The 27059-nt window shown below is 55.3% G+C and overlaps 6 protein-coding genes across 6 annotated transcripts; 2 read left to right on the top strand and 4 right to left on the bottom strand.

Annotated features, from left to right (window-relative positions):
• Positions 1-673: 673 nt before the first annotated feature.
• BZA05DRAFT_338811 (O-methyltransferase-domain-containing protein) lies at positions 674-2094 on the top strand (the record flags this gene model as incomplete). The annotated part of the gene is made up of 3 exons (XM_051480908.1): positions 674-919; positions 968-1852; positions 1906-2094. The coding sequence occupies 3 exons, from the start codon at positions 674-676 to the stop codon at positions 2092-2094; spliced, it is 1320 nt and encodes a 439-aa protein (XP_051338569.1).
• A 2384-nt stretch (positions 2095-4478) lies between these two features.
• On the top strand, positions 4479-7205 carry BZA05DRAFT_63506 (uncharacterized protein). The gene is made up of 2 exons (XM_051488515.1): positions 4479-4869; positions 4922-7205. Exons 1-2 carry the CDS (start codon positions 4694-4696, stop codon positions 7056-7058), a joined length of 2313 nt encoding a protein of 770 aa, XP_051338568.1. The 5' UTR covers positions 4479-4693; the 3' UTR covers positions 7059-7205.
• A 1974-nt stretch (positions 7206-9179) lies between these two features.
• BZA05DRAFT_338703 (ABC transporter family protein) lies at positions 9180-13860 on the bottom strand (the record flags this gene model as incomplete). The annotated part of the gene is made up of 4 exons (XM_051480901.1): positions 9180-10608; positions 10658-10794; positions 10852-13251; positions 13477-13860. 4 exons carry the CDS (start codon positions 13858-13860, stop codon positions 9180-9182), a joined length of 4350 nt encoding a protein of 1449 aa, XP_051338567.1.
• A 2042-nt stretch (positions 13861-15902) lies between these two features.
• On the bottom strand, positions 15903-17352 carry BZA05DRAFT_436758 (uncharacterized protein). The gene is made up of 5 exons (XM_051486425.1): positions 17187-17352; positions 16992-17065; positions 16905-16920; positions 16678-16779; positions 15903-16338 (listed from the first exon to the last, which is right to left on the bottom strand). Exons 1-5 carry the CDS (start codon positions 17287-17289, stop codon positions 16322-16324), a joined length of 312 nt encoding a protein of 103 aa, XP_051338566.1. The 5' UTR covers positions 17290-17352; the 3' UTR covers positions 15903-16321.
• Positions 17353-21830: 4478 nt separating this feature from the next.
• Positions 21831-23897, bottom strand: BZA05DRAFT_63448 (CobW/HypB/UreG, nucleotide-binding domain-containing protein). The gene is made up of 3 exons (XM_051488513.1): positions 23389-23897; positions 23162-23282; positions 21831-23077 (listed from the first exon to the last, which is right to left on the bottom strand). Exons 1-3 carry the CDS (start codon positions 23598-23600, stop codon positions 22148-22150), a joined length of 1263 nt encoding a protein of 420 aa, XP_051338565.1. The 5' UTR covers positions 23601-23897; the 3' UTR covers positions 21831-22147.
• A 1016-nt stretch (positions 23898-24913) lies between these two features.
• On the bottom strand, positions 24914-25474 carry BZA05DRAFT_400262 (uncharacterized protein; the record flags this gene model as incomplete). The annotated part of the gene is made up of 1 exon (XM_051483877.1): positions 24914-25474. The coding sequence occupies one exon, from the start codon at positions 25472-25474 to the stop codon at positions 24914-24916; it is 561 nt and encodes a 186-aa protein (XP_051338564.1).
• Positions 25475-27059: the final 1585 nt, after the last annotated feature.

The following is a 27059-nucleotide window of genomic DNA, read 5'->3' as shown; positions in this document are numbered from 1 at the left end:
TGCAGCCGATATCGATATGTACGGTGTACCTACAGGCCTACAGCACTTGCAGTGGAAGTTTGGGCCTGCATCGATAGCGGTCGGAACCGGGGTTGCGCATTTCTCGGGGGTGCTCGGGGTTATGATGGCAATCGTGAGTCGTAAGGGCGGCAATCCCATGTGACGATGCGCGGGATCTGCTGATGATTGCGTGCAGAAATGGCGTGGAGTATGTACCTACGTAGGCCGCAGATATGATGGACTCTGCTTTTGCCGCTTGGCGGGGTTCGATTGGTCGACGCTAGGTAGTAGCTATCGCTCTGCAGTCTGCCGCGTGTAATTGGCTATTGCCGTTCACTCCGTATGTACATATTGTACATAGACGTCGGATGTGGGCCGCCAAGAGCATGCGGATGTACTTGCGGATGTATCTTGTCCTGTGCCGATTGGAAGGCCGCGTCCGTTCGTAGGAGCATATGGGGACCTGCTGCGAGGGCCAACCGAGGTAGTTATGTACCTGTATACGTATCAGGACTGCCAGCATGAGCTAACTGACCCCTCGCATGCTCGCATTCCTGGTCTCGTCCAGCTCCAGCTCACGCTCATTCATCGACCAGCTTAAAGAGCGGTCCATTCCTGGCGTCAATTCTCCTCCGCTGTTGCGCTCACCGTCCCCATCCATTCCGCCGCAGCTATGTCCCTCACCGCCATAGCCACCGAGATCCTCAAGCACGCACAGGCGCTCGACGTCTACATCGCCGAGCACGACCTGCCGCAGCCGTCGTTCGACCGTGATGGGCCAGCAATGTTCCCGCTGCCCGGGCACGCCCCCGACAGCCTCCACAAAGCCCGGACCGCCTTGATGGACGCCTCCAAGACCATCTACGATCTCACGGAGGGCCCGACGAACTCGGTGATGTGGGGGTCAATCGCGGTAAGTGTCGCTCGTGGTGATGTAGGGGAGCACTAGGACTGACGGTCGGAACAGAACCACTTCACGTCGATGACGCTGCGCGCGCTGAACAGCTTCTGTGTGGCGGATGCGGTACCGCTGACGGACGAAGGCGCCTCGTACGCCGAGATCGCGGCGGCGACCGGCGTTGACGAGGAGGTGATCACGCGCATCGTGCGCCACGCCACGACGATGCGGATCTTTGACGAGTTCTGCCCGGGCCGCGTGCGGCACACGGCCAGTTCGCGGGCCATGAAGGAGAATCAGCTGCTGAAGGAGGCGATGAAGCCGTGTCTTGAAGAGGGATTCCAGTCTGCTGCGCATTTCAATGAAGCCGTTGCCAAGTTCGGCGGCGTCGAGGAGTGCAAGACTACCGCGTTCAATATCGCGTTCGATACCGACGATAATTATTTCACCTTCATCCAGCGCCCCGAAGAGCAGCACCGTGGGAAGTACCTGGCCGGCATGATGAGGTACATGTGGAAGTACGGGGGCACCGCGGGGAAGAGCCATACCGCCGAGGAGGTGCTGGCGGGTTTCGATTGGGCGAAACTGGAGGGAGGATTGGTCGTCGATGTCGGGGGATCCCACGGCTCGGTCGAGGCGGCCCTCGCCCCACTACACAAGGAGCTCAAGTTCATCGTGCAGGATCTTCCGCCGGTCGTCGAGCTCGCGTCCGCCAACTTCAACCAGCTTCTGCCGAATGCCGAGGATAATTGCCGGGTCAGCTTCATGGCACACAGCTTCTTCGACCCCCAGCCCGTCAAGGACGCCGACGTCTACTTCTTCCGCCACATCATGCACGACTGGTCCGACACGTACTGCGCCAAGATTCTGAAGAACATCATACCATCGATGAAGAAGGGCGCTCGGATTGTGATCGTCGATTATGTCCTACCGGATCCTGGCTCTGCGCCCAAGGTGTTGGAAAAGATGCAGAGGCACGCCATCCCCACCTACGATGCCGGATGAAGACACCTGCTGACGGTGAAAACAGATGCGGAGACTTGTTTATGATGAGTCTTCTGGGCGGCAAAGAGAGAGGCGCTGCCGACTGGCACAAGCTGGTGAAGCTGGCGGACGACAGACTGAAGATTCTGAACATCAATTTGCCAGATAATCAGGTGTATGGCGTGATCGAGATTGCACTTGACGAGGAATAGAAGATTTGTATGGGAACCGATGACTTTGACGGTCGATTCTGTATTGTAGAGAAGGGGTTTTCTTCTTCATATTCATTATTCTGTATTCGACCGTATCCGGTCATAATAGTATTGGACCTCTAGTTATGCCCGACTTCTCCGGGTCTGATGTACTACTTGAAGATCCAACTAGCGGGGCCCTGCTTGTCGGAACGTAGTCGTTCCCATTTCCGCCAGTGTGATGGTCACGAAGAAATTTCGACGCAAATTCGCTCGTGTCAACATCTGATATGTAGTCGTCCACACTCGAGCCAACAGAACTATCGCTTGTTCCCTTTCCGGTTTCTGGCAGCTGATTGCGGCTCAGCATTTAGAATCACCGAGTGAGATATCGTGCAGCCAACTTGGAATCCTCGGATTATTCGGAATCTTTCCTGGTTGGTTCCAGCTCCGGCTAGCGCTTGGGGCGTGTGGGCTCTGGGCAATCAAGGATTATCTGTATGCGGCGGTGGGGGGATATGTCGTTGAGATACATACCACACTGTTGTTGTACGAAAAGCGGTGTACCGAGGCTTGCGGGAAGCACGGCTGCACATGAAGAACCGTTGACCTGTGCCGAGCTGACATGGCACCGCCACCGCACGCAGTGGTGTGCCTCTTTCCAAGTCTATCTCATGAGCTTGGAATCTCAGTCCCCGCCAATGTACCAAGCTTCCGCACGTGTCGACCTTCTCACTGACGCCACAATAGAGTACGGTACAGTAACTTGAACATCGGGGCAAGTTCCGGTCGCAGAGATCTTATAAGTCGGTGACTGTATTGAAGCTTCTGGGGTACGTGACTCGTGGTGTTAGTGGGGTGGTATATGGATGGATGGCGGCAATGGGAGATGGGTGCGGGAGGAACGGGATCAGATGCGCCATCAGCAGCTCATTCGCGCCTGAAAACCCAGCACTCAAGCCACATCTATTTGACCCCGAAGCCTTAGGCGGTGAAGAATTGAGTGACTTAGGATCGGTTGGTAGGCATAACTCGCGATCGCTGTACTCGTAGTTAGCTGCGGCTCGAGCCTGTGCGCATGAGCATACATAGGTACGTACAGGGTGAAAGATGGGTGTAAGGGTAAGTGCTGCCTCACCACCATAGTGGGCGCAGAATAGTGGGTGCTGGACGGCTCCGAGGGGGGGGGGGGGGGGGGGGGGGGGGGGTTGGCAAGGCGGGGAGCTGAGGAGTGGGAATGGGAAAGGTATCGGGTATCGAACTTTATCTTCATCGTATTGTACGCCCTATGTGCCGATGGAGGCTGATATGGGCACGTGATGGAGGCTTGGAAGACGGCTAAGAATACATAGATAGTGTTGGTGAAAGGGCCAAGACGGGAGCACGAATAAGGTTGGGCGAGAGCATTGGGCTATTGATCAGCATCATGACTTGGCGAGAAAGAGGACTTGGCTCCTCGTTCGCTGAAACAGGTTTTCGCTCACGAGTGCACCTCGTACATCACACCGCCTGCCCTCTGCTCTACTGTACAGTGTAGTCATAACCACTCACTCGGTTGACAGTATCTGGCTTAGTGCGCTCCTCATATAGACTAGTGCTTATTTGCGGCTGTAATCCGTGATGGTCCATGTATTGTAGCTTCTTGTACACACTCGATTGGCCGACTTGATTTTCCAGTTGTCCAGATGGGTGGGCACTGCCCGTAGACTCTGCAGACAGTCGTGCCAGCTGCTAGAGTAGGAGAATAGAACAACTGCTAGCTACCATAGATCTTTACTTTTCACTCCCAACCACACACTCCGCAGCTTTCCGTCTACGTTCGACTTGTTCCATTGATCCTCAGCTCATTTCAAGATGTCTGTTCGGCGACACCCCTGGACAGAAGACGAGCGGACAGATCAGCTATGGGATGCGCGACCGAATCCGAACCTCCAGGGAGGTGGAATAATTGCTAGTGGGACGGTTCGCATTACCTTCCGGATGCCGTGAAGATCCGAATGTAGCTGACAACGATCTGCGCAGGCGGTACAGGGGCGAGATAACCTCAGCATTGCGACAGGCACCTCACAAGGTGCAACTATTCGAAGCATCAGTCACATCGTCAGCAGCTCCAGCACGACGATTTCAATCGGAAATAGCACCACGGACAGCTCTCGCGGGTATACGAAATCACGGCACAACGAATTCCAGGACTCAAATTTCACAGGCCACGTAAATATAGGTTCGCCAATCTATTCCGTGCTGCGATGGTAACTACAAGACTTTAGCTGACGCACGCTGTTTCTTCGTAGGAGATACGGTTCAGATTCACAACTATGCCCCACAATCTGGCCTTGCTCCGATCAAAGAAGGTCGGGATAATTTAGGTAGGTTATATCACTTTCACTACCATGCCCCCCTGTACCCCGCTTTTCCACTGTTGAATGTATATTTTTAAATGGCTTGTTCCTGTTTCAATCCAAGTCTGTCATCCGGGCCTTAAGGAGGTCCAGGTGGTGGCTTAGGCCTCGCCTACCTTTGCCGCCGCGGCAATCTTTCTTTCGCGAGTCTCTTTGTATCGGGGTCTGCGCACGATGTCATTCCGAAAGGCCACTTGGTTGATTTAGGCACATATAGTTCCATGCTAATCAGGCCTTTAGGCTTCAACTCGGGTATGTCGCCTATATTCATGGTGCCCTCGAGGAAGAATCCAGATTTCGTCGGGAGAGAGGAGACATTAAACCGGCTCGAGTCACTGCTACCTCCCGATAGCGAAAGCCAACAGCGGGCCGCATTGTATGGACTCGGAGGAAATGGGTAAGGCTCCACGTTCCGCGTAATTTTGTTGAGTGTGTTTAACATGGTCCAGGAAAACGACTATTGCGATCGAGTTTTGTCACCGAAGGCAGAAAGCGAAGCCAGACGGTCACATTTTCTGGGTGCTCGGGGACTCGTACCAAAACTTCAAGAGCAGCTATTTGGAGGTTGTCCGGGAAGCCAATATTATTATTGATGGCATCGACTTGGAGGAAGACCGTTTGAAGCAGGTCAAGAAATGGTTGGACAGCGCTACCAGTGGTGACTGGATTCTAATCGTCGACAATTTCGACAATTTAGACCATTTGGCCAACCACGACGAACCCGACTTGCGTCTAGCGAAATACCTCCCGGTAAAGCGGGGTGCAATTCTATACACGACACGCGACGGCACCATCGTTGGAAACTTTGTGCCGCGTGCCGCGGCAATGCACATTAGGGCAATGAGTGATGCCGAAGCATTGAGATTGTTCACAAATCTTTCGCCTACCGACGAAGCGGCCGTTTCGAAAGATACCATCGAGCTCCTGAATCAGTTGGACCACCTACCTTTGGCGATCACGCAAGCGGCAGCGTATATACGAGAGACGGGGGTGGAAATCTCAACCTACATGAAGATGTTCAAAGAATGTGAGAACAACCAAGAGGAGCTTTTAAGCAAGGCTTTGCCAGTGCAGGATGAAGACAGTCGGAGGCATTGTTCGCGTGCGGTGATGACTACCTGGAAACTCACCGTTGGAAAGATCCGGAACCAAAGCCCTGATTCTGTGCGACTACTGGAAATCATGAGCTTCCTGAGCCCGGACGACATACCAAAAGGATTACTGAGAGGCGTCCTATCCGACAAAAGTGACGTACAGTTCAGTGCGGCCTTTGCACCGCTCCTAGCCTTCTCCCTAATTGACCGTCTCAAATCTTCAAAATTCCGCTTGCATCGTCTTGTGGGATTATGTATCCGGAGAGAGATAGCGGAAATCCCACAACGGAGAGATGAGCTTCTAGAGACGCTTTGTGGCTTGTTGTACGATAGTTTCCCGCAGGACATGCGCGGAAATCACAACCAGTGTTCGCTGCTAGAAGTACATGCAATTACCGTACTGCTGCACACCTCGAACAGTGGTTCCCACAAGAAGTTTCATTCAAGCATGGGGCTACCGTATTGTTTAGGGAGTTTTCTAGTAACGAACAACAGGGATGCCGCAGGTGCTTTGACGTTGTTTCAGCAGGCGCTTGATGGCTGTGAGAAGGCCCTCGGAAAAGACCACCCCGACACTCTCGCCACCGTCCACAGCATTGCCATCACTTATGACAATCAGGGAGATTATCACAAGGCGTTGGAGTGGTTCCAGCGTGCACTTGACGGCCGTGAGAAGGCCCTCGGAAAAGATCACCACTACACCCTCGCCACCGTCCACAACATGGCCAACACTTTTCATCAACAGGGGGATTATCACAAGGCGTTGGAGTGGCTCCAGCGTGCACTTGACGGCCGTGAGAAGGCCCTCGGAAAAGACCACCCCGACACTCTCCACACCGTCCACACCATGGCCAACACCTTTCTGGGGCAAGGAGATTATCACAAGGCGTTGGAGTGGTTCCAGCGTGCACTTGACGGCCGTGAGAAGGCCCTCGGAAAAGACCACCCCGACACCCTCGCCACCGTCCACAACATGGCCAACACTTTTCATCAACAGGGGGATTATCAAAAATCGCTGGAGTTGTACCAGCGGGCACTAGACGGCTATGAGAAGGCCCTCGGAAAAGACCACCCCGACACACTCAACACCGTCAACAACATGGCCAACACTTTTCATCAACAGGGGGAATATCACAAGGCGTTGGAGTGGTTCCAGCGTGCACTTGACGGCTATGAGAAGGCCCTCGGAAAAGACCACCCCCACACTCTCGCCACCCTCGCCACGGTCAACAACATGGCCTTAGCTTTTCGAGAGCAGGGATATTATCACAAGGTTCTAGAGTGGTTCCAGTGGGTATGCCGAGGTATACTAAGACTTCTAAGATGGATGTACGCATTGGTCGCAAAGATGATGGATCTGCGTGGAGGGCGGTTGAGAGGCCCACATCGATCGGATAGAAGGGAAGGCGGTCGGGGAGGGTCAGGGGAGGTGGAGGTGAAGAGTGAGGGGAAGCGGAGAAGAAGGGTGAGGGGAAGCGGAGAGGAAGGGTGAGGGAAGCCGGCGAGGAAGGGTGAGGGGAGACCGAGAGAAAGGGTGAGGGAAGGCGGAGAGAAAGGGTTAGGGTGGCGGTGAGGAAGTTGGAACGACGCCAAAAGGGATATTCATGGCCCCAATTTGTCTTCTATGTACCTATGTACCGCTATGAGGAGAGAAACCTCGATCAATTATGCGTGGGCATCCGTGAGGATACCTTGCCGGTCCGAGGGCATTCAGCGGGTGATACAAGTAGGACTCACTGCTGGGAGCACTTGAAATACCTAGCATTACTGTTGATGGGCCACTCTACTATACCGAGACGAAGCCGGCACCGGCGCTACCGACGATGCAGGCGAGGAGATGGAGGGCAATACGGACCGCAAGGGAGGCGACTAGGAGACGGATCTGATGGAAATTAAGGAGGAGGTCGAGAAGAGAGAGGAGGGCCAGGAGGAGGAGGGTGTTGACGAGGAGGGACACGAAAACCACATGGAAGGCGGAAAGGAGCAGGAGGGTGTGGAAGGCAAGGAGGAGGCTTAGGGCCTCGGGAGCTGTTTTTTCTTCTTTCCTTTTTTCAAATTTATCGCATCAACTGCATCCTCAATGATTTCAATTTTATCCTTTTCGAGGTCGTCGCGACGCACCCCTGTTATCGTAGGCTCGTTGCTAGGCCCCAGCAACCTAGATGGAGGGGTGATATTAGGTAGGTGGTAGTAGTACATAGTATCCCGTCACTGACTGTGCCTGATAGAACCGGGTCGAGGATCATCAGTAGCTGGCGCATTGAATGCTGCACATTCGCGAGTTGATGCAGAAGACGCGGTCAGTAAAGGACAGTGGGGATATTGGGTAGAATCAATGAGATGATCAGATTACATACGACGAGTGATCGCAGCCAACACCCGCGCGAGATCACGGCGGCGGTGGAGACATGTCGACACCAACCAACCACTTACTTATGCCCACTCGCTCCCTCAACGACAACTCAAACAAGCATTTCATTTCGCACAATGCAGCACTATCCTATCGACACGGTATGAACCCATTTGATCGGCCGGTGCTCCACCGACCCAACACAACAACATCAACAACAAAGCGAACATGCGGCACAAAAGTCACAAACAAATGTCCATCGGACCCAAACACAAACTTTTAACTCATCACAAACCCATCCCCCAACCCTCCCCAGCACAATGGCAGCTGATTACATTTTCTCATCCCACCTTCCCACCCCTCCCTTCACCACATCATCGACCCAGCGCCTCCGACCCTGCTCGAGCTCCACCTCCCTCCTCCTTCCCAGCTCCTTGACGACCTCCTTGACGCTCTGTCTGTAGATATTCTTGAGCGTCCACTCAGCGGCGCCGGGGAGGGCGCCCCAGTAGCCGCGCTGAAGCACCACCACCTGCCGATCGTCCTCGACAACGCTCATGATATAGATCGTCCGCGGCGCGATGACGATGTGCAGCGAGTGCAGCTCCGGGTAGAGGTACTCGAAGTTTGCTGTTGCGGAGTTAGCGGGTGTGCGAGACAAGTGGGGGAGCGCAGCGGGAAAGTACCGATGGTTTGCGTGTGGTAGAAGCTCATGGGCCGGGTGGAGACGCATGGCAGAAGGCCGAAGAATTGCATCCTGGGAGCCATGGGGTAAGATGTTGCGTGAAGGGAGGAAGGTGGTTGTGGGGAGGTAAAAGGTTGTGGGGAGCCAACAGGTCGTGTTGGCTTGATGTTGTCAGAATGAAGGGTGTGGTTGTGGTGGGAGATGAAAGCCCGGAATAGGTGCACACCACAGCACTCGGTTTCCCGAAAATGGACATATTTGCAGGTACTGGGATTTTCAAATTGAACCATCCACGATTCAGTCAAACCAACACGAAACCTCAGCAATTGCGTTCATTGACATCTCAAGCAAGTCATAGTCTCTTACAGCATCATAAGGTATATATTAGTAGAAATGAGTACATGTATAGGTACTTTCATCTCATCATCTGATCATCTCATCTTGAGACCACAACCGTTCGTCTATAGAAGTTTTCCCGCCAAACAGAAATAAAACCCAAACAATCAAAACCCAGCCGCCATAACCATCTCACGTCGTGGCCATCACGTCAATCACCTATATACAGTCCACCACTCCCTCTACTCCTCCTTCGCAAACTCAAAATCCGCCTCAGAGATGCCACTACGATCACACATTCCCCTCCAGACGCCTCCGCGTCTCCACAGCTCTCCTGGCGGGCCCACCTCAACAACCTGACCCGCCTCCATGACGACAATCATGTCGTATCCCACCACTGTCCGTAACCTGTGGGCGACACACACCAGCGTCCTTCCCTCGAACCCCTCCTTCATACTCTTCTGAATAATCCGATCCGTCTCAACATCAACACTACTCGTCGCCTCGTCCGCGACGACCACACGACTATTCCTGACCAACGCGCGCGCAAGCGCAATCTGCTGTCTCTGTCCGAGCGAAAAGTTATACCCTTCCTCGTCGACCATCGATTCCAAGGTGACCGTAGAATCGAGGGAGCTCGATCGCAAGGCGGCGTACAGCTCCTCATCCTTGTAGGTATGGAAGGGATCGAGATTGCTACGGATCGTACCGCGGAAGAGTGTGGGATCTTGGGGGATGATGGCGAGTTTGCTGCGGAGCAGGGCCAGCCCGAGGGTGGAGATGTCGACGCCGTCGATGGTGATGCTACCTTCCGCCAGTTCGACTAGGCGGAAGAGCGCGGAGGTGATGGAGCTCTTTCCGGCACCGGTGCGGCCAACGACTCCTACTCGGCTGCCGCCCGGGATCGTGAGATTCAGGTCCTTCAGGACCAGCGGGAGTCCGGGTCGGTAACGCATGCCCACTCTCTTGAATTCCACCGTGCCCTTTTCCGGCCACGAAAGTGGCACTTGTGCGTTTGTGCGTAGCGGCGCCTCCTCGGGCAGTGATGTGCCATAGAAATGAATGCGCTCAGTCGCATTCATCGCGTTCTCTACCTCCGCCAACTGCCGGATCATCCACTGCAGCATCATGACGATCATGAGGATGTAGCTGAGCACGACACCGGCGATAGATGGATGGACGCTGAAGCGCGAGGTGACAACTAGAATCGCGGTGGTGAATACGAGTAGAATTCCGATCACGTCGAGACGGGTCGAGAGCCAGCGCTGGTTGGCGAAGGTAATGAAGTACGCGCCATTCATCTCATCCACCGCCTTGTGCAGCACGTTCTTGAACCGGTCCTCGAGACCGTACGCGCGGATCGATGCTACTCCAGTGAGGGATTCGCCGAATTTGGCGAATACATGGGAACGTAAGACTGCTTCATGACGCTTGACTTCGCGTGCTGAGGAACGGTAGTAAGAGGCGGCAAAGAGGAATATGAGCGAGAGGGGGAAAAGCGCGATGGCAAAGTAGTAGAAGTAGACGATGATCAGGACGAAGACCGATGAGATGATGGCCAAAGTGAGAAAGTACATGCGGATGGCGTCCGTCAGCATGTTGTCCATCACATCCACGTCCTTAGAGAAGCGGTTGACGATGCGGCCAATAGGTGTCGTGTCAAAAAAGCTCCTGCGGAAGGGTCAGCAGGTGTGAGTGAAGTGAATTACGGGAGACATACATCGGGGCGCGCAGAGTCGACTTCATGGCCTTCTGCAAGAGAACACGGCTGGATTTGGTACCCGCGATTGTGAGACCGAATGCGAAAACGAACATCAGGATGGACTGGATAGTACCGAGAGCGGCAAAGATTCCGATCTGTGTAGGCACCGATTAATATACGTGAATGGAAACCATGGGAATGGGCAAACCAACATAGGCACCGTTCGAGAGGTTGTAGTGATCGCTCGTCCAGTATCCCAGCCAAAGCGTCGTCCAGATATTAGACGCCTGCATAACGACCAGCAAAATGACAATGGCGGGAGCGATGAGTATCGTGCCGGAAGCTTTGATATAAGCCTCATAGACCTTCCATGAAACACTGGCGACCGCTCGTTCCTCGGTCTGCATTAATGCTGCTGCTGCTGCGGCAGGAGTCTTCTTCCTCGTCAATACGGCCGCTTCCTCCTCCTCCACATCAACCGCTTCCTCCAAGATCTCATCACCATCGGCAGTTTTGTTGAGCTTCTCCTCTTCCTTCTTCTCCGTCGCGATCTCCTTCATCATCTCGGCGAAGCCCAGATTGTTCTGCATAAGCTCAGTGTAGGTGCCGGTAGCTTGGATCCTGCCCTCCTCCATCCACACCACTCTGTCCACCTTGTCGAGTACGTGAAGCTGATGTGTAGCTAAGATCCTGCATTTATCCTTCAGCAGCCCACAAATGGCCTTATCAAACAGGTGCTTTCCGACGTGCGCATCGACGGCAGAGAGCGGGTCATCCATCAGCACGATATCGGCATTGAAATAGATGGCACGGGCGATGTTGAGCCTCTGCTTCTGTCCACCAGACACGGTAATACCCCGCTCTCCGATCTCGGTCCTGTCTCCGTCCGGCAACATGTCTAAGTCCCTTTCGAGCGCACAAGCCTCCACAACCGCCGCATACCATTCCGGGTCGAATTCCTTGCCGAAGACGATGTTCTCACGGACGGTGGCGTTCTGGATCCACGCGTACTGTGGACAGTATGCGAGCTTTGCCGACATTTTGATGCTTCCTTCCGTCTTGCGCATATCACCGGCCAGAGCTGCTAGGAGCGAGCTCTTGCCGCATCCGACGGATCCAACGACGGCCAGGAGTTCGTGGCGAGACACGGAGAGGTTGATGGCGTCAAGATGGAACGGTGAGACTGGGGTGGTGTTACCAGGTACGTCCGGATTTTGCTCCTTCTCGGCAGCCGCAGTGGCGGCAGTAGCAGCATCCAGCTTCCTCTGTTTCCGCGACGATTTGGACTTCTTTTTCTCCGACTCCGGCATTGTCTGTTCCCAAGTGAAACTGGCGTTGTCTACTTGGATGGCCGCTTCCAATTCTTCGTCATGTACGACTCGGTCAGTAGTCTCCTCGGCGAGAAGATAATCCTGAAGCCGCGACATGGATACCCACGCATCGATAGTTTGCGAGATGACGAGGGGAAGCATATTGAGTGGCATTCGGAGGGCGTTGAACAGTGCTAGCGACGAGAAGACGGAGGCGGGATCCAGACTATTGTCGGTCAACGAGTAGGTAACAAAGGCGAGCATGGACGCAAAAATCGGCAGCGACATTCCGACGGCGTTGACACCACTTCGGACACCGAGCAAGAACTGCACTGCACTGATCTCTTCGTTCCGCAGATCCTGCAAGCGCGAGAGGAAACTCTCCTCCCATCCAAAGTACTTGACGAACCGCACGCCGGTCAGGATCTCCTGTGTCAGGGCGACTCGCTTGTCGGTGATCTTGTTCATGGTCTTGCGCTTGCGCGCGAGGATCTTCACCACCCACGAAAGAATCGGTATTCCAATGACCAACAGCCCAAAACCGGCAAGAGCGGAGTATCCCAAGTTGATGAGGAGCAGAATCAGCGACAGGATAATCTGCACCGGTGCCGTCCAGATGATATGGAACCATCCAGCCGCCTGGTCGACACGATACGAGTCCGTTCCCATCAGGTTCACCACACGTCCGTTGGACCAGCCCACTTCCTCCTCCTTTTCCTTCTTCTCCTTCGTCTTCTTCCCGTTCTTGTCCTCCTTCCCTTGCTGCCTTGCCGTAGCCATGGTGAACGCGGTCGCCGCATCTCCACCCGCCTTAGCCCTGCCCGAGATCTTCAACGACTTGTCGAAAATCATGCCGATGATGCCGCTTCGTGCCTGCCCTCCGACCATCATCGAGTTGTAGATGAACTGCGAAACACCGACGCAGACGACCAGCTGTATGCACGCGATTCCGACAGCGAGGCCGACACCCTTGCCCACACTCGGTCCGGGGGTGCCATGTTTGGACGCATTATACGCGTCGACGGCGAAGCGGATCAGGTATTTCAGGATGAACGGGTTGATGACGAGCAGGATATCGGCGATGAGGCGGCACACGCCCGAGAACCAGAACTCCCAGAAGAAGATCTCGTTGAGCGCCCACAGCAGCGGGTACTTGTCGCCCTTCTCTTGGCGCCGCTTAAACGCGCTTTGCAGCTTCTCGGTGATGATTGTTGCCGATCGGCGCGGCGCGACGAGCGGGATGTCGGTGGGCTCCAGGGGTCGCAGGTATCCTGTCTGTTGATTTGGCGGGGCGTCAGCACTCTACATCCCGCTCGGATAAAACGAATCCAATGAATCCTCCGTCCGCGCCCTCGGTACCGACCTCATCGTTCGGTGAAACCGCGGGGAATGGAGGATTGGGTCGGAGATGGTACGGAATGGGGAGAGGGGCATGACCGGCGGGGTGGGTAAGACAGAGGGGGGGAGGGTATATGTGCACAGCACTATGGGCACTTCAACATATAGCTAAGCAGAGATTATGCGAACCTTCATCAGATCGCCCATCCACATGAACGTCGCGCGACTCCACAGACTCGCGTCCGCCTCCTGACTGATAGCCCTCTCTGGCGGCACCGGTGGGGGATCGCTCCATCTCAGCGGATTGTACGAGCCGTACCTCCTCCACGGCAGGCCATTCTTCCCATTTCGCGCGCCGCCGCTGCCGCCGCCCTTCTCGGGATCGGGTTTGTCGCTGAACGATGAACCAGAGGAGCCGCGCCGCGTCGGTGATGTCGCCGATGGCTTCTCGTCGTAGTCGACCGGTGATGGTGGTGGTGCTACACGTGTCGGGGCGGATGTGTGTGTCGTCGTCGCCGCGGTCGTCGTCAGGGTGGCGCCAGCCTCCGCTGAGAGCGGTTCCACTGCTGCCATATGCGGTTACGGAGATGGAGTGAAGGGCAAAACAATGGAAGGAACAAGATATTTTCTTTCTTTCCCCGAAGAGCAATGCAATCAATAACGGGTATGTAGTAGTCAAGAAAGGTGAACGGGATAGAAGAAAGCACCACCACCACGTGAGAGAAGAAAGAGTTTTTTTTCCCGAGTGGTAATGTTATGTACTGGCTGGCAATGGGGACGGGCGCGGAATTCGGTGTATCTTTGTTGCCGGCAAAGTCCGACCTCTTCCTTCTGCTTCCAAATTCCAATCCGGCGTTTAGAGGATTTAAGCCGAGGCTGAATCAAATTTGGAAACCGGAAAATAAATAAATAGAGTCCTGGCCGGCTGGCTGGCGATTGTGAGGGTCGTCGATCAAGCGTTTGATCGCTGTCTGCACAGAACACAGATGGGGCCTGACTGAGCTTGAGGAGCGCGATCGAGGGGGCGAAAACGGCAGATGGCCTGAAGGGAGAAGGAATGACGTTATATATGTAGTGGTTATGTACCGTTCATTCTAAGTGCTCCACAGAAGAAGGCATCAACAAGGCAGGCAGCCAGCTGTCCAACTTCTTGACAGGAGGATCCTGAACGGGGATCGAAACAAGCACTTGCATCCCAGGATCAAGAAGTGGAATAGAGTAGATCCACGATGTCTTATCTCCGCTCCAGCCACGCGCAGCTCAATCGACAAAGTCCGAGCTGGAAGTGATGATGTGAATTCGATTCGAACATTCATAGGCAAGTAATTATGCAGCGATATGCGTGAAGGCTGCTGTACCGCCCGTGTTCGTGTTTGTATCCACAAGCGACGAATATATGCAAGTTTGCAATCCCCAGTATTTGTCGCCGCACTGTGATGTTTGAATCACCGCAAACCTAGGTCGAAGTGGAACATTCATTCATCTACAGTTCTGTTTCCACACAAGAGCGCGAGACGACTCGGGGTCGGGCGCCGGACGATGCCGCACACACCAGCAGTTGCAGTCGTGGTAGCGCGTGCCGTGTTATCCGGCCTGCACTTGGCCCCCAAAACGTGTGGAGATAAATATCCATGATCAGGCCCGTGCACGGCGTCAGCCGGTCGGTTCAAAACAAACAATTTTTGAAGAAGGTCGCGGAGTTAAGAGATCGCCGGGGGGTGAGAGTTTGGGACTGCGGGGATACGAATACGAGTGTGTCGAATACCTGGTACGTACTGCTACGTGCAGGCGTTCATCGATGTCTTCATCAACGATCTGTGTCCCTGGACACAGCTTAGGAATACGCGTGTCGATACATACCTTCGGCGCCCGGTACCGGTATGCAGTCACCATTACCTAGCCATGAGCTGACTTTAGGCGTACGCGATCGGAGGCCGCTATATCTTTTGACCGCGACTCGGTCGAAGTACCTCAATGCTGGAGCAGAAGCCCCGTGCGCCTGCCGGCAACGGGGTTCCGTTACCGCGAAAAAGTTCCGTCTTCTTAGGCTGCTTCGGCGAGTTTACTAATTGCTTTTGCGATAACCATCCGATCCGAGCTGCTGCTGTCATCCGGACCGGACTTCCGGTTTCTGATCTCACGGGTTCTTCATCGATGTCACTCGGCTGGACGCGATTGGACGAGACGAAAGTGCTGGTTGGCTCGCGACACTTGTGCCAGAAACTCGGCCACGTGCCCATCTCTGCCGCTGTCCAGGCAGCCCTCCTCGGATGGGACACGTAGAAATCCGGACTGGACCAAACATGTAACTTCATAGCGAGGTAGGTAGGATAAGCATACCTAGACACACTCCGGAGTCCGGAACCGAGCGTGGAAATAAATCCCTTGGCACCTGGCAAACATAAGAGTTCTCCCGGCAACTATACGGCGGATGTCCAAGCCGAGCCGACCTGGCGGCCTGCGAACCGGATGACCATAGAGAAGAATGGCCACACCACGCTGTCAAGCATGTCCGGGCGCCGACGCGGTCCCGTTCCCGGTATCACTGGCGCATCTCAGACAGTCGCATATTTGACCCGAAGCTTGGTCACCATGCGGGATTTTGTAGGCAGCTGAACAATGGCTGCTTACCGGTATCGTGGAAGAACAGCAAGCCGGACTGGACCTACTCCCAGCGTGAGCGGGGAAGCGCTCGGCATCGGCGTGCCGGTACTCCCGACGGAAGTCAGCGCATGCTTATACCGGCCGGCACACGTCTAAACTCGCCTATGAGCAGGCCGGACGACAACTGCTGACATATTGTCCACCGACTGAGGAGCACAACCCCGAGACTATCCCTTCAAGCACTGCGGTGTGGAAACGAATGTGTTACTGTGAGCAGTCCACTAGCCATTCGGAGGTGGTGGGTGCCTGGAACATTCGGTGCGGTAGCGGTTCCAAGTTCGGTTTTCTTTCTCTTTCTCTCTCTTGTGCCTGCATCTCTTAAACACGAAAATCCTACTTCTCCCCATCTCGATCGTTCCTGTGATCACCATCAGGAGTCCTTCCAACCTGTGGCAGGGTAGAGCAAAACAGAAGAAGTTGTGGCGAGAAGGAGAGTGGATAACAGAGGATGACAAAGCAAGTCCCTCTCTCGGACGATGATGCGGCCACTGCTCGTAAACAGACCCAAGATGCTGCCCAGCGATCTTGAAGTTCCTTCGCCACACGTTGGCAGGTCAGTGCGTAGTGAGGCGGACTACCAGGAGGCAGTAAGCGAGCCACCCGATGTGCAACGAGTAGCTGTGGAGCGGTTCGAGGAGGTGGGGGGATGACCTTCCTGGATCGGCTGGACAGGGAGGCAGTTGAGGAGGCGGCGGTGAGGCAAGCGAACGAGCGCAGACTGCTTACAAACCCTGTTACTACCGTGTATTTGGCGGACGGAGATGCGAGGAGGCAGAGAGATTTCCAGGTTCTTTGACTGTCTTTTCGGCCAGCTCTGGATGTGCAGGCCTGTAAAAACGTATTTACTGTTGCATGCCCGGCGGGAGACCGAGGCTGCGGCGTCTGGCCCGTTACCCGCGACACTCGGGTTGAAAACTGGGCAGAATACGGAGCTGTACCGATGCCCTACATACAAACCAAGAAGTCGATCTTGGTGCTCGGTAAGCGGGAATTAACTACCTATCGAGATTGACGCCCACGGCTGGCCAGCGGTCACATACTCTGTATACCCGCCGACGACAACCGCAGACGGCGGGACCAAGCTGGTGGACGACCACGAATCCGAGTGATCGGTCTACACCAACAAGTACCGTTAACGACCGACATTCGTTTCGGCATCTCTTGCCCGTCTCCAGAGGACGGCCTCGGCCAGGAAACTGCCGGAAGCCCGTTTTTGGCATGAGACACCTACCTACTCCGGAGGAAACGGTCGCCGGATCCAGCCGCTCTTAGGCCGAGAAGCACCACGGCACCGAGGGTCTGCCAGCACAAGTCAGGGCCGATACCCGCACGGGACATCGAGGCAGCCGGATACCTACCCTGCGTTCAACATAGTCCAGTCCAGTCCGTCCAGTCCAGTCCGTCCAGTCCAGTCCGTCCAGTCCAGTCCGTCCGGACTGATAGACGGGACTAGACCACATACATTCAGTCCGTCCGGAGGTGTCTGTCGGACGGACTAAGTAGTCTACCAGTAAGGTCGGATGGGACGGACTGCAGTCCAACCCCGTCCAGCAAATCTGTGGACGGGACGGACTACCTACTTTTATCCCGTCCTCCAAAAGGCACGGATGGGATTGGATCTTGGCAGTCCGATCCGTCCGTCCTCAGCCTCGGACCGGACTGGACTGTATCTTGATAGTCCGTCCATGAGCGGTATTTGGACGACTAGTCCAAAAAACTTGAGGCCAGGACGGACTGTAGTCCGTACTCCGTCCACGAAATCCATGGACTAGACGGACTACTTTTACGCAGTCCGTCCAAATGGCCGGTCGGGTCCAGATCTTGGCAGTTCGTCCAGTCCGGACTGCAGTTCGGACCGGACTGCGTCGAACACTGTGCCTACCCGGTAAAGTTAGCGGTACACCCCCCAAAAAGTACGGTCCCGGTGGCACCTCTATGAAGAATGCAACGCCTATACCTAGATTGGGGCAGAAGACAGTGTGGCAAGCCGAACGGGTGGTCAAAGGTGATGAATCATGATTGATCAGCCCGATTACTCAACCGCACAATGACCGGAACTCTCTTTGCGGGACCGATCGATGCAGCCCGGGAGTTACGGACGTCCTATAGAACTCTCTACCTACTCGGGGCTCCGAGTAGACGTTGGCAGGCGATCTAATGCCTGGAGTGGCGGAAGCGGAGGAGGCGGCTAGCGCGTAGCCTGGAGTGGATAGGGATGAAAGGCATTGTAACATGTGCTAGCCTTGGATATCGATCAGTTCCTGGCTCGGCTGGAGCGGGAAATGAGGGAGGCAGTGGAGGGACAGAGACGGGTTGCCTTGCTTTAACAAGTCTGTCATTATCGGCTCAGCTTGGGATTGAGATGCTTGGTAGAATCACTCTGTTGGGTGGCCAAAGGAGGCTGGGGAGGCGAGGTTGCTGCATCGAGTCTTTTGCCGGGACTGAAGACGGGGGTAGGAGATGTGCGTATAGTCAAATACAAGTCTAGATGGCCTAGGTATCTGAATAAACGAAGAAACAAAAAAATAGCTCGCGAAAATCTGCATGTCGAACCAACATCATCGCATCTGTGCATATCATTTGCGGCATCGAGACCTCGAATTGTGACATTCCCTCCCAAGTAATCACCAGTAGCTTTAGCCACAATGGGTCGAGCCGCCCATCGCCGACAACGTCCTCTAGATGAGGCCATACCCCGGCTCACAGTGGCGATTAGGTACCGCAGCCACTTTTTACACTCACCACGAGTACCTACCACCTACGGACCCCGAATCCGGTCAGATTTTCACTAGCAACAACAACCTGCCTCGCCCCCGCCGACCACCAAAACCTTACCCTTGTCGCCGGCGATAATTGGCCGCTCGGGTAAACCGCAGCATCACCTTCACAGCCAGGGACGGGCCGTCTTCCAGCTAAGCGCCCAAGCGCCATGACTTTCCCTGCGGATCCTGGATGTGTTGGTCCATCGGCCCCTTCCCCAGTCCTCACCCCCCAACCACTCCACGATTCGGAGTTCACTTCTAGACCACGGGAGTTGTCGTACCACCTTCGCCTCCCACGACTGTCATATCTGGTTTATGTAATGTACATATACTCATCACAGCAGGGGGGGAGGCTAGACCACCGCTCGGCAGATAACCCGCCCACCTCACCAGCGCATGCAGACACTGGGTACAAATCGCCTCCCATCGTCGCACCCTGGGCGTACCCCACTCGCCACCGGTCAGCGCGCATATCTAACTAGTCCACATACATACTCCCCGATGGCCACTGGTCGGTAAGCGGGTGATATCCTGTGAAGGAGTGTGGACCTTCCCAACGGGGAAGTGACACGGAACTTGAGCGCGGATAAACCATCATCCGCTGCAAACAATCATGGGCCGCGGCTGGATAGCCCCCAGAGCCGGCCACGGGGGCTAATGCGGACAAAGTTCGGACGTGTCTTTGGTTACCTATTTCGAGGGAGGGAAATGGGCCTAGTAAAAACCCCGGCGTCGGACGGGCGGGACGGGGGTTCATCTGGAAGGCAGATGATAACTACCGTTACCATAGGTGTCTCCAACATTTGTAGAAAACTGGGTTCTCCGGTTGAAGTACATTAAGCAGACCAGACCAGACAACAATTAGATTGTCCTTGGCAACAACTCCTCTTCCGTGTGCAGCTTGTGTGTATATTAGTATACATAGTGGTACCTGCATCCCGCTAGATCCAGCGAGAAAAGCTCTGCAGGACGGACTGATAGACGGCTTGTGGCGGATACGAAGGGGCAAATGCGAACGACTGCCTACATACTATCGGGCTGACCAGGCACCAGATAACGACTGCTTCCCTCCTTCGCTTGTGGCTGGGTGTAACTATGGGACGGTGGCGGTGCATGTAGGTACCTGCATAACACCCGTGCCAGTGCCAGGGTCCGGGAAGAAAAGCGAACCGCTGCCTACCCAGGTAAGTACGGTACTTGCTCGTTGAGTCGTTGTCCACCCTCCGCTCCGCAAATAACCACCGCCTCCCAGGCTCCCACCTCTCGGCTCCCGCCCCTAATGCAGCGCGGACGAATTGGGCATTGGGCGTCTTCCACAACTGAAGGTGCCGATGCGGAACGATCACCACCTATCCAACGGCTACAAATTGCAAACAACCGGGCTGCGGGTAGAGGCCAGATAATACCGGTAGTCTCCCCCAACTCCCCCCCTCCCCCCCGCCGACATGCATGGTTGAGGAGTGCGTACATACCTGCAGACATACCACCGGAACCGGGAGATAGGTTGGGGGGCGGTTTCGTCCCTCGGAAAAAACAAATGTGATACACGAGTCTTCACATGTACATGTACCGTCCTTCAAACGAACACTTACTTACGCAGCCTCTGCCGTGTGCGAATGCAATGCGAACAACTGCCTACATTCGGTACAACACCTACCGTAATATACAGATTACACCCAGGCGAGAGAGAAACTAGATAAGACCAATCACCACTCACCACTCACCACACCGCGGGCGGCAGTAGACCCAACATTGCCATTGAACGGGGAGTCAATCAGCCCGGAAGGAGACGTGAACGGTACCGGACCACATGTTCATGCGAATTACGGTGCAGCTAACAGTAATGCACTCCCGTGTGGCCTCTGGATGGCCTCTCGATAGGTACTATAATATATTATCCTCTACCAGGCGCCCTGAGTGCACTGGCGAACGAATTCCCCATCTGCCCCTCGCCCATCTGCCGCACATGCCGCACATGCCTACATCCAGAGTTGCAAACAGCGTGACGGTCGAAAGACCGAGCCGGTAACACGGCAGGTGGGCGTGGGGGAGAATTATAGTACGTACCTGCATCCAATACCGGGGAGGAAAGCAAATGGGAACACAATGTAGGTACCGATATATAGTAGGCACATAGTGCACCAATGTACTTTCAGAATATGTCTTGGTGTTTTCGCCCGATGGGATGCAAAGAAGAGACCATACCTTCGCCGGTATTGCGGTGCTGTGGTACATGTAAACGCGCGTACTCCGCGATTGGACGCCTACTATGTATACCGGTAGTTCCTGGTACATACGCACCTTCACATGTTGCCGCTCGCGGGCGCGGCAAACGCTGGATGGCGACTCGCGAGTGCAAGGCCACACGTACTACACGCAAACGCCGCCGCCACCGCCGCCGCCGCCCTTGGTAACGAATGTGCTACCCGTCAATGATGTTCAATAGTTTGTCACGGGCTTTACCAATGCTTAATCCCCATCGCCCCCCTGCCCCTGCCTCATCGTCCTCCCCTGCCATTCTCATCGTCCTGCTCTCCCTCCCCTGCCTTCCCTCCCATCGCATTCCCCTGCCCAACCCCACCACTCCCATCCCCGCTGGCAGCCTACAAGCCTACAAGCCTACAAGGCTATACGTATTTATGTAGTATGTAAGCAAGCAAATCCCGCACCCGCATTCGCCCGTCCCGTCCCGTTTCCCCCGTGCCCCCCGTCCCCTTATGCCCCCTCTGCCCCCCGTTCACTTATGCCACCCCCGGCCCCCGCCAACGGAAAAACTCCCATGCATACCACCCATCCATCCCGGCCCACACCAGAAAACGGACTGCATACATACTCGACGGCAGCTGCCGTAGACTGGCCGTCTTGTGCAGGTACCGTACGGTTGTCCGACACGGGTGGTCCGACACGGATGTATGTAGGTAGGGCGGATAACGCTGCACACCGACTGCACACCGACGTGGACGGATGTCAGCCTTCAGGGGCTGTGGTATCTACACAGAAGGGATTACTTAGGCATTACCAGTAGCATCTACGTATTATACATAGGTCGGTAGAAGGGGGTTACAGGGAAATAGTTTGCTGAGGACAGTAGGGAGACATTGCACGGTTATCGCGTTTCTCCATAACTAACAAGATGTAACTACTGATTGGGTATGTATAGAATGCGACGTGTGGCTACGTAGGTTGTATGTACCGTACTGCGAGATTCCCCATCGTTTCATCCATCTGTCGGTCCAGTATTGTCCAGTCTCGACATGTGCCAGCCTGCCCAATCGCAGCGGCGAGACAATGAACAAATCGCAAAAATAACCCTATCAAGTAAAACGAACAAAACAGAACAGAACAGTAAGAAAGAAAGGGAAATAAAAACGCCAAACACCAATACTGCGCCCATACAGAAACCATATCAATCCCCCGCCCCCAACCGAAGCCCACTAAACCAAACTCACGATGCTAGCCACGGTGGTTGAGCCAGGACGATCGTAGCGCACCAATGGGTTCTTTTCCAGCTTGGCCTTCCACCGGGGGCCCTCGCCCCGACCCAGCACGAAGCTCATCCGTGCGCACTCGCCGGATTCGGGAGCCTTCTCCTCGACGACCGTGCGGATGCTGGTCTGTACCATGACTTCGATGCTGCCCTTGCGCTGCTTCAGCGAAGCCTCGGTCTCGGCGCACACGGTGAGGCTGGATGGCGGGAACTCCTCGACTGTCTTGATCGGAGTTTCCGTGTCGATAGTGGTGATGACGCTGCTCTCGCGCAGCGGCACGAACCGCCATCGCCCGAACGCCCAGTTAAGCACCCAGCGGTTTCCGGCGGGCGGCGTGATGGGTGTGTCTTCATTCGTAACGGTGTCGGGATGCTGCGGCGGCGGTACGCGCAGTCGTAGGATTCCCTTGATGCGGTAGACCTCGTCGTTCGGCACCGTCTTGAGTAGTGTCTCGAGCGCCGTAACGTCCACGTATCCGCCGTCGTCATCGCTCGATTGGGGCAGCGTAAGCGAGAGGACATCAACCTCGCGGCTGTGTTCGTGGTCGTGTTCCTCGGGGATTCCAGCGTCGGTGGACAGCCTGCGCGCCAGACTGACGTCGATTCCGAAGATGACGTCTTTGTCGACCCAGCCGTGTCGCGATTTGACGATCGGAGTGTCGTCAGCCACGTCGCGGATGCGGTCCATCACCTCCTCCTCGCGCTCCTTCCCCGGGAATTCCCACTTGTTAAGGATGATCAGATCCGTGTACTTTGCTTGCAGCTTCGCGGTGTAGCTCGTGTCGGCGTAGCCAGCCCAATTCTCGACGTCGATGACTTGGATGACGCCGTCGATGGGAAAGATACCACCATTCTCGGCGGAGATGCGGTTTACCTCCTGTGCGGCCCCTTGTTAGCGGGTGGCAACTTTTTTTTGGAGGCTGTGGAAAGTGAGGGGTAGGGGGGTTTTGTGGAGTCGTACCATCGCTAGTGTGGCAGGGAAGGCGGAACCCGAGGTCTCAATCACGATTCGTGTAGGCTTGTAAGTGTCCCTGAGAGTGAGCAGAGCCTCTCCGAGCTGGCCGACGAGGTTACAGCAGATACTACATTCGTTCCATCAGCCATTGAGTTCACCGGCGCAAGAGAATGGAAGTTGAAGACAAGGCACGGAATTGTCGGGGAAGGGGGGAGAGGGAGGGGGTGCCGTACCAGCCGTTGAGAAGTTCCGTGACGCCGGCAACCGAACTCTGTTGCGCGAGTTTCGAGTCGACGGCCACATCACCGAACTCATTCTTGAGCAGGCACAGCTTGTAGCCGGCGGGCAGCTGAGGCAACAACGACAGCAGCAGTGTCGTCTTACCTGAACCGAGGAAGCCGGTCAGGATGGTGATTGCGATCGGGTTGGTGGGCGGAGACAGCATCTCGTTCGCGGCGACGAAATTGGTTGCGTCGGGGAGTGGGCGGGTTGAGATGGCGGGAACGACTGATGGCGAAGATGAGTTGGAGTGCGATCGAGCGGTAGGATGGAGGGCGACGATGGCTCAGTGGAGGCGAGCGGAAAGAGTGAGAGGCGGTTGACAACGACGGTGGAGCTGCTGGAGGGAATGCTCGGAGAGTGAAGGGAGAAGGGGGTGTGTGGGGGGTGGAGGAGGCGAAGACGACAGCTGAGACGAGGTGAGGAGAGTGGTGTCGGGTGAGGGGGAGGGTGTGATGAGTTAAGTAGTGGTTTCCTTAGGTAGTTACGTCCATACAACCAGGACAAGGTGGTAAAGTGTAGCAGCGATGGCCATTCTGCTAGGGCGAGGTTCCAGCCAATAATTCGATAATATCGCCGAACTAGTGTTCGATAGCGGGAAAGATGGGCGCAGCCAGTGGACGGCCGCGATGGGGCTCTTCCCTGCTGACACCCGAGCAGTGGGACAGAGCCAAACAGCACCTGTAGAGTACGCACAAGGTACTTGGCCAACTATTGCTTTTTGTTCGTTCACGGCATCGCCTCTCTGGCCGTCTCTCCTGTCATGAACAGTGGGCTAGTGGTGATAATGTTGTTGTTGTTGGTAGTGGTGGTGGTGGTGGTGGTGGTGGTGTTGTTGGTGGGTGGTGGTCGAGGTCCCGGTGGTGGTGATGGTGGTGGGCTGCCCGAACTCCCCCCTCGAACGCGAATACCCCCCGTGAGATGCCATCTCCACTTATTCCTCCGCCTCCAGTCATCACCCCACCAACATGGGTCAGACGCCGCCTGGATGCTACCGAGTTGGAAGCCAGCCCGCTTGCCACAGAACTAACGGCCCTTCCAGGAGCACCACGCCGCCCCCCACTTCCCACGCCCCTCCTCAGAAAACAGCCCATTGTCTTCACGCTCGTATCGGCACCGCATTCACAGACACACGTTTGTACAGTAGTCCAGAAGGCGCGGCGATAGGGCATGTCGCGAAGTCTTCACGACACGGAGGAAAAATGCTCTGGGCGTTTCGGTGAAGTACGATGCGATGCGATGGCTGCACCGAGCGTTTTCGTCGGACAGACTTACCACTCCTCGGCGAAAAAAGAAATCGAGAAACAACTGAGAAAAGGAAAGAAAGAGGACGGGGCCTGTCTGCCTCCTGCTGTCTCCGCCGGGCTTTCTCCACCCCCCCTGGGGCCTGCGGACCTTCCCTTAATCGTCTACCTGTCATCGAGACAGCCCACCAGCACGCAGCAGTACCAGCAGAAAAGAAAGCAAATACATTATGCCTCAGATGCATCTGCACAAATCTGCATCGTTCGTTGCCTGTGGTCGCCTCGCCTTGCGCGTGCATTGCATGAGGAGCAGGATCAGGAGGAAGGACGGACATGTTCGCATCTGATATGATTTGGTACCTACTCTTACCGGTGCTCCTCCGCCGCTGGTCTGTCGCTTTCGTGGTGGTGGGGCTGAAGAAAAAGACCCGACGAAGAGGGTGGTGCTGTGCTGAGCTGCGCTGTTCGTTCGCCGGCTAAAAACCGGGCGGCTCAGAAAGCGGCAGGCACATGCTGCATGCGTGCACACAAATTCGAACGGAGAAGGACGGGTTGTCGTCTGTGCACTGGGCGCGCGTCTTGCTTCGGTAGTTGGCAACCCCCGCGGAAAAGACTTGTGGGAGGAGGAGACGAAGGGTGATGGGGGTGAAGAATGTGACAAGAGGGAGGTGCGAATAGGAGAGTGCGCGGATGAGGAGTGGAGGAGGAGGACAAGGAGGAGGAGGAAGACGAGGAGGAGGAGGTGGAGGAGGAGGAGTGCTGTAGAGTACTCTACGTGTGCATACAGTATCTGCATAGACGCGGCATGCTATGCGTCTCTCCGGTCACGCCGTGCCTCCATCTAACCGTCCTGTCCTCGTCATCCCCCTCCCCCATCGCCGTCCGCGTCCATCGCCGACCCATTTCGAGCCGTCACGGTCACCGCAACCGGACGGCGAGACGAGACCAAACCAGACAAGACGAGACGAGATCGGATGCAAAAGAGTCTGCAGTTACGAATTGCGCACGAATGAATCGTCACGGATCCGGTTGACCGCATGCGCCCTCACGCACGCCCCAGATGCCCGCTCCACCGGGACCTACCGCCTGTCGCAGCCGGAAATTCACATGAGCATAACTATGAGTTACCAAGTATGGTGAGTACCTCATGTCTCAAGTCTCGTCTCGTCTAATCTTGCCCACGGCCGTGCACACTCCCCAGAAATGAGGGGCTGCTCAGCAGCAGCAGCAGAGCCAGTCCACCGCAAGCAGGCCTCCCGGCCAGACCCCCCGACGGATAAGAGGGGGGGGAGATGGGGGTGGTCCACGACCACGGATCTGGAATTGCTAGTCGCCTACGCGAGGTGCAATCTCCCGCCCTCGAAAAGCAAGTTCTGGGGGGGACGGAGGAGGCAGCAGAAGAGAGACAAGCGGCTGGTGGACTGGGTGGGGGGGGGGTGGTGAAACGGGTTTCTCGCCATTCCGTACCACGTAGAGCGTCGAACGGATCCTGAAGAATTTCGTGAGCATGACTTCACGTACATATTAGTACCTATAACTAGTCCACACACCCAGAGCTGCGCCGAATCGACGGCTCTGTTTCCGCTCGCCTGCCTTATTGCCTGCCTGTCTGCTTGCTTGCACGACGACAGATCTCAGATGCAGGTGATTACTGCGAACATTTAAGCTACGATACGTGCGCCACTTCGCATCCGGTCCAATAGAATAATCGCTGCAGCCGATCTCACATCGTGCGTTGACGGCGGCTCCGAATCGTATCACTAGCCATCACTCCACGGCACGGCGTAGCGCAACAGCCCGCCGCAACACGAACGCAGAGCGGCAGGGCTGAGTCTGCGCCTACTATTTACATCCTGTAAATAGTAGCCTAACTGTTTGACGATGCCTGAGATGTATACACGGGCCAATTAATAATGAAGTGTTGAACTGGTTGGACGTTGGACCTCGCCCACAGACCCGCTCATCTACTTTTGTACCTATCAACACTGCGCGGCACCGCCGATCGCACGAAGCGCAAGTAAGGCAGCTTAGCCTACCAACCAACTTATCACCATATGCACAAACCGGCAGATCGTCATCAATCGCAGTCTACTATTTCCATATGGTTGGGGACGGAAAAACACCCCTAACTTTGACACCTATCTCCTCCACCAAAAAGTTCTTTTTGAACAAAAATTCTCTATTAATCGATAGAGAATCGCATGGCCGTCATTCAAATAACGTCCGATTAATTTTAAGACGCGGGGTTGTGGAGAAGAAGAATTTAGAAAATAAATCATTTTGTATGGAGGCCAACCCAATGTCCCTCCCCTGTTATCACCCGATTTACCCATGTTTGCACTGAATTTGCCGATTCTGGGCCCATGGACAGCCAATCGGGT

Source organism: Tricharina praecox (assembly GCF_024521635.1).
Source record: "Tricharina praecox strain CBS 144465 chromosome Unknown BZA05scaffold_15, whole genome shotgun sequence".
Taxonomy (NCBI): Eukaryota; Fungi; Ascomycota; class Pezizomycetes; order Pezizales; family Pyronemataceae; genus Tricharina; species Tricharina praecox.
This window is presented reverse-complemented; position numbering and strand designations above follow the sequence as displayed.

Excerpts from the sequence above, each read along its gene's own strand:
- BZA05DRAFT_63506 (XM_051488515.1), top strand. The coding sequence starts at position 4,694 with ATGCTAATCAGGCCTTTAGGCTTCAACTCGGGTATGTCGCCTATATTC. Across the intron at positions 4,870-4,921 it reads TATGGACTCGGAGGAAATGG|GAAAACGACTATTGCGATCG; the intron begins GTAAGGCTCCAC and ends AACATGGTCCAG.
- BZA05DRAFT_436758 (XM_051486425.1), bottom strand. The coding sequence starts at position 17,289 with ATGTCCCGTGCGGGTATCGGCCCTGACTTGTGCTGGCAGACCCTCGGT. Across the intron at positions 17,066-17,186 it reads CGGCGACCGTTTCCTCCGGA|ACCGATCACTCGGATTCGTG; the intron begins GTAGGTAGGTGT and ends TTGTTGGTGTAG.
- BZA05DRAFT_63448 (XM_051488513.1), bottom strand. The coding sequence starts at position 23,600 with ATGCTGTCTCCGCCCACCAACCCGATCGCAATCACCATCCTGACCGGC. Across the intron at positions 23,283-23,388 it reads ACGGAACTTCTCAACGGCTG|TATCTGCTGTAACCTCGTCG; the intron begins GTACGGCACCCC and ends GAACGAATGTAG. Across the intron at positions 23,078-23,161 it reads TCCCTGCCACACTAGCGATG|GAGGTAAACCGCATCTCCGC; the intron begins GTACGACTCCAC and ends GGGGCCGCACAG.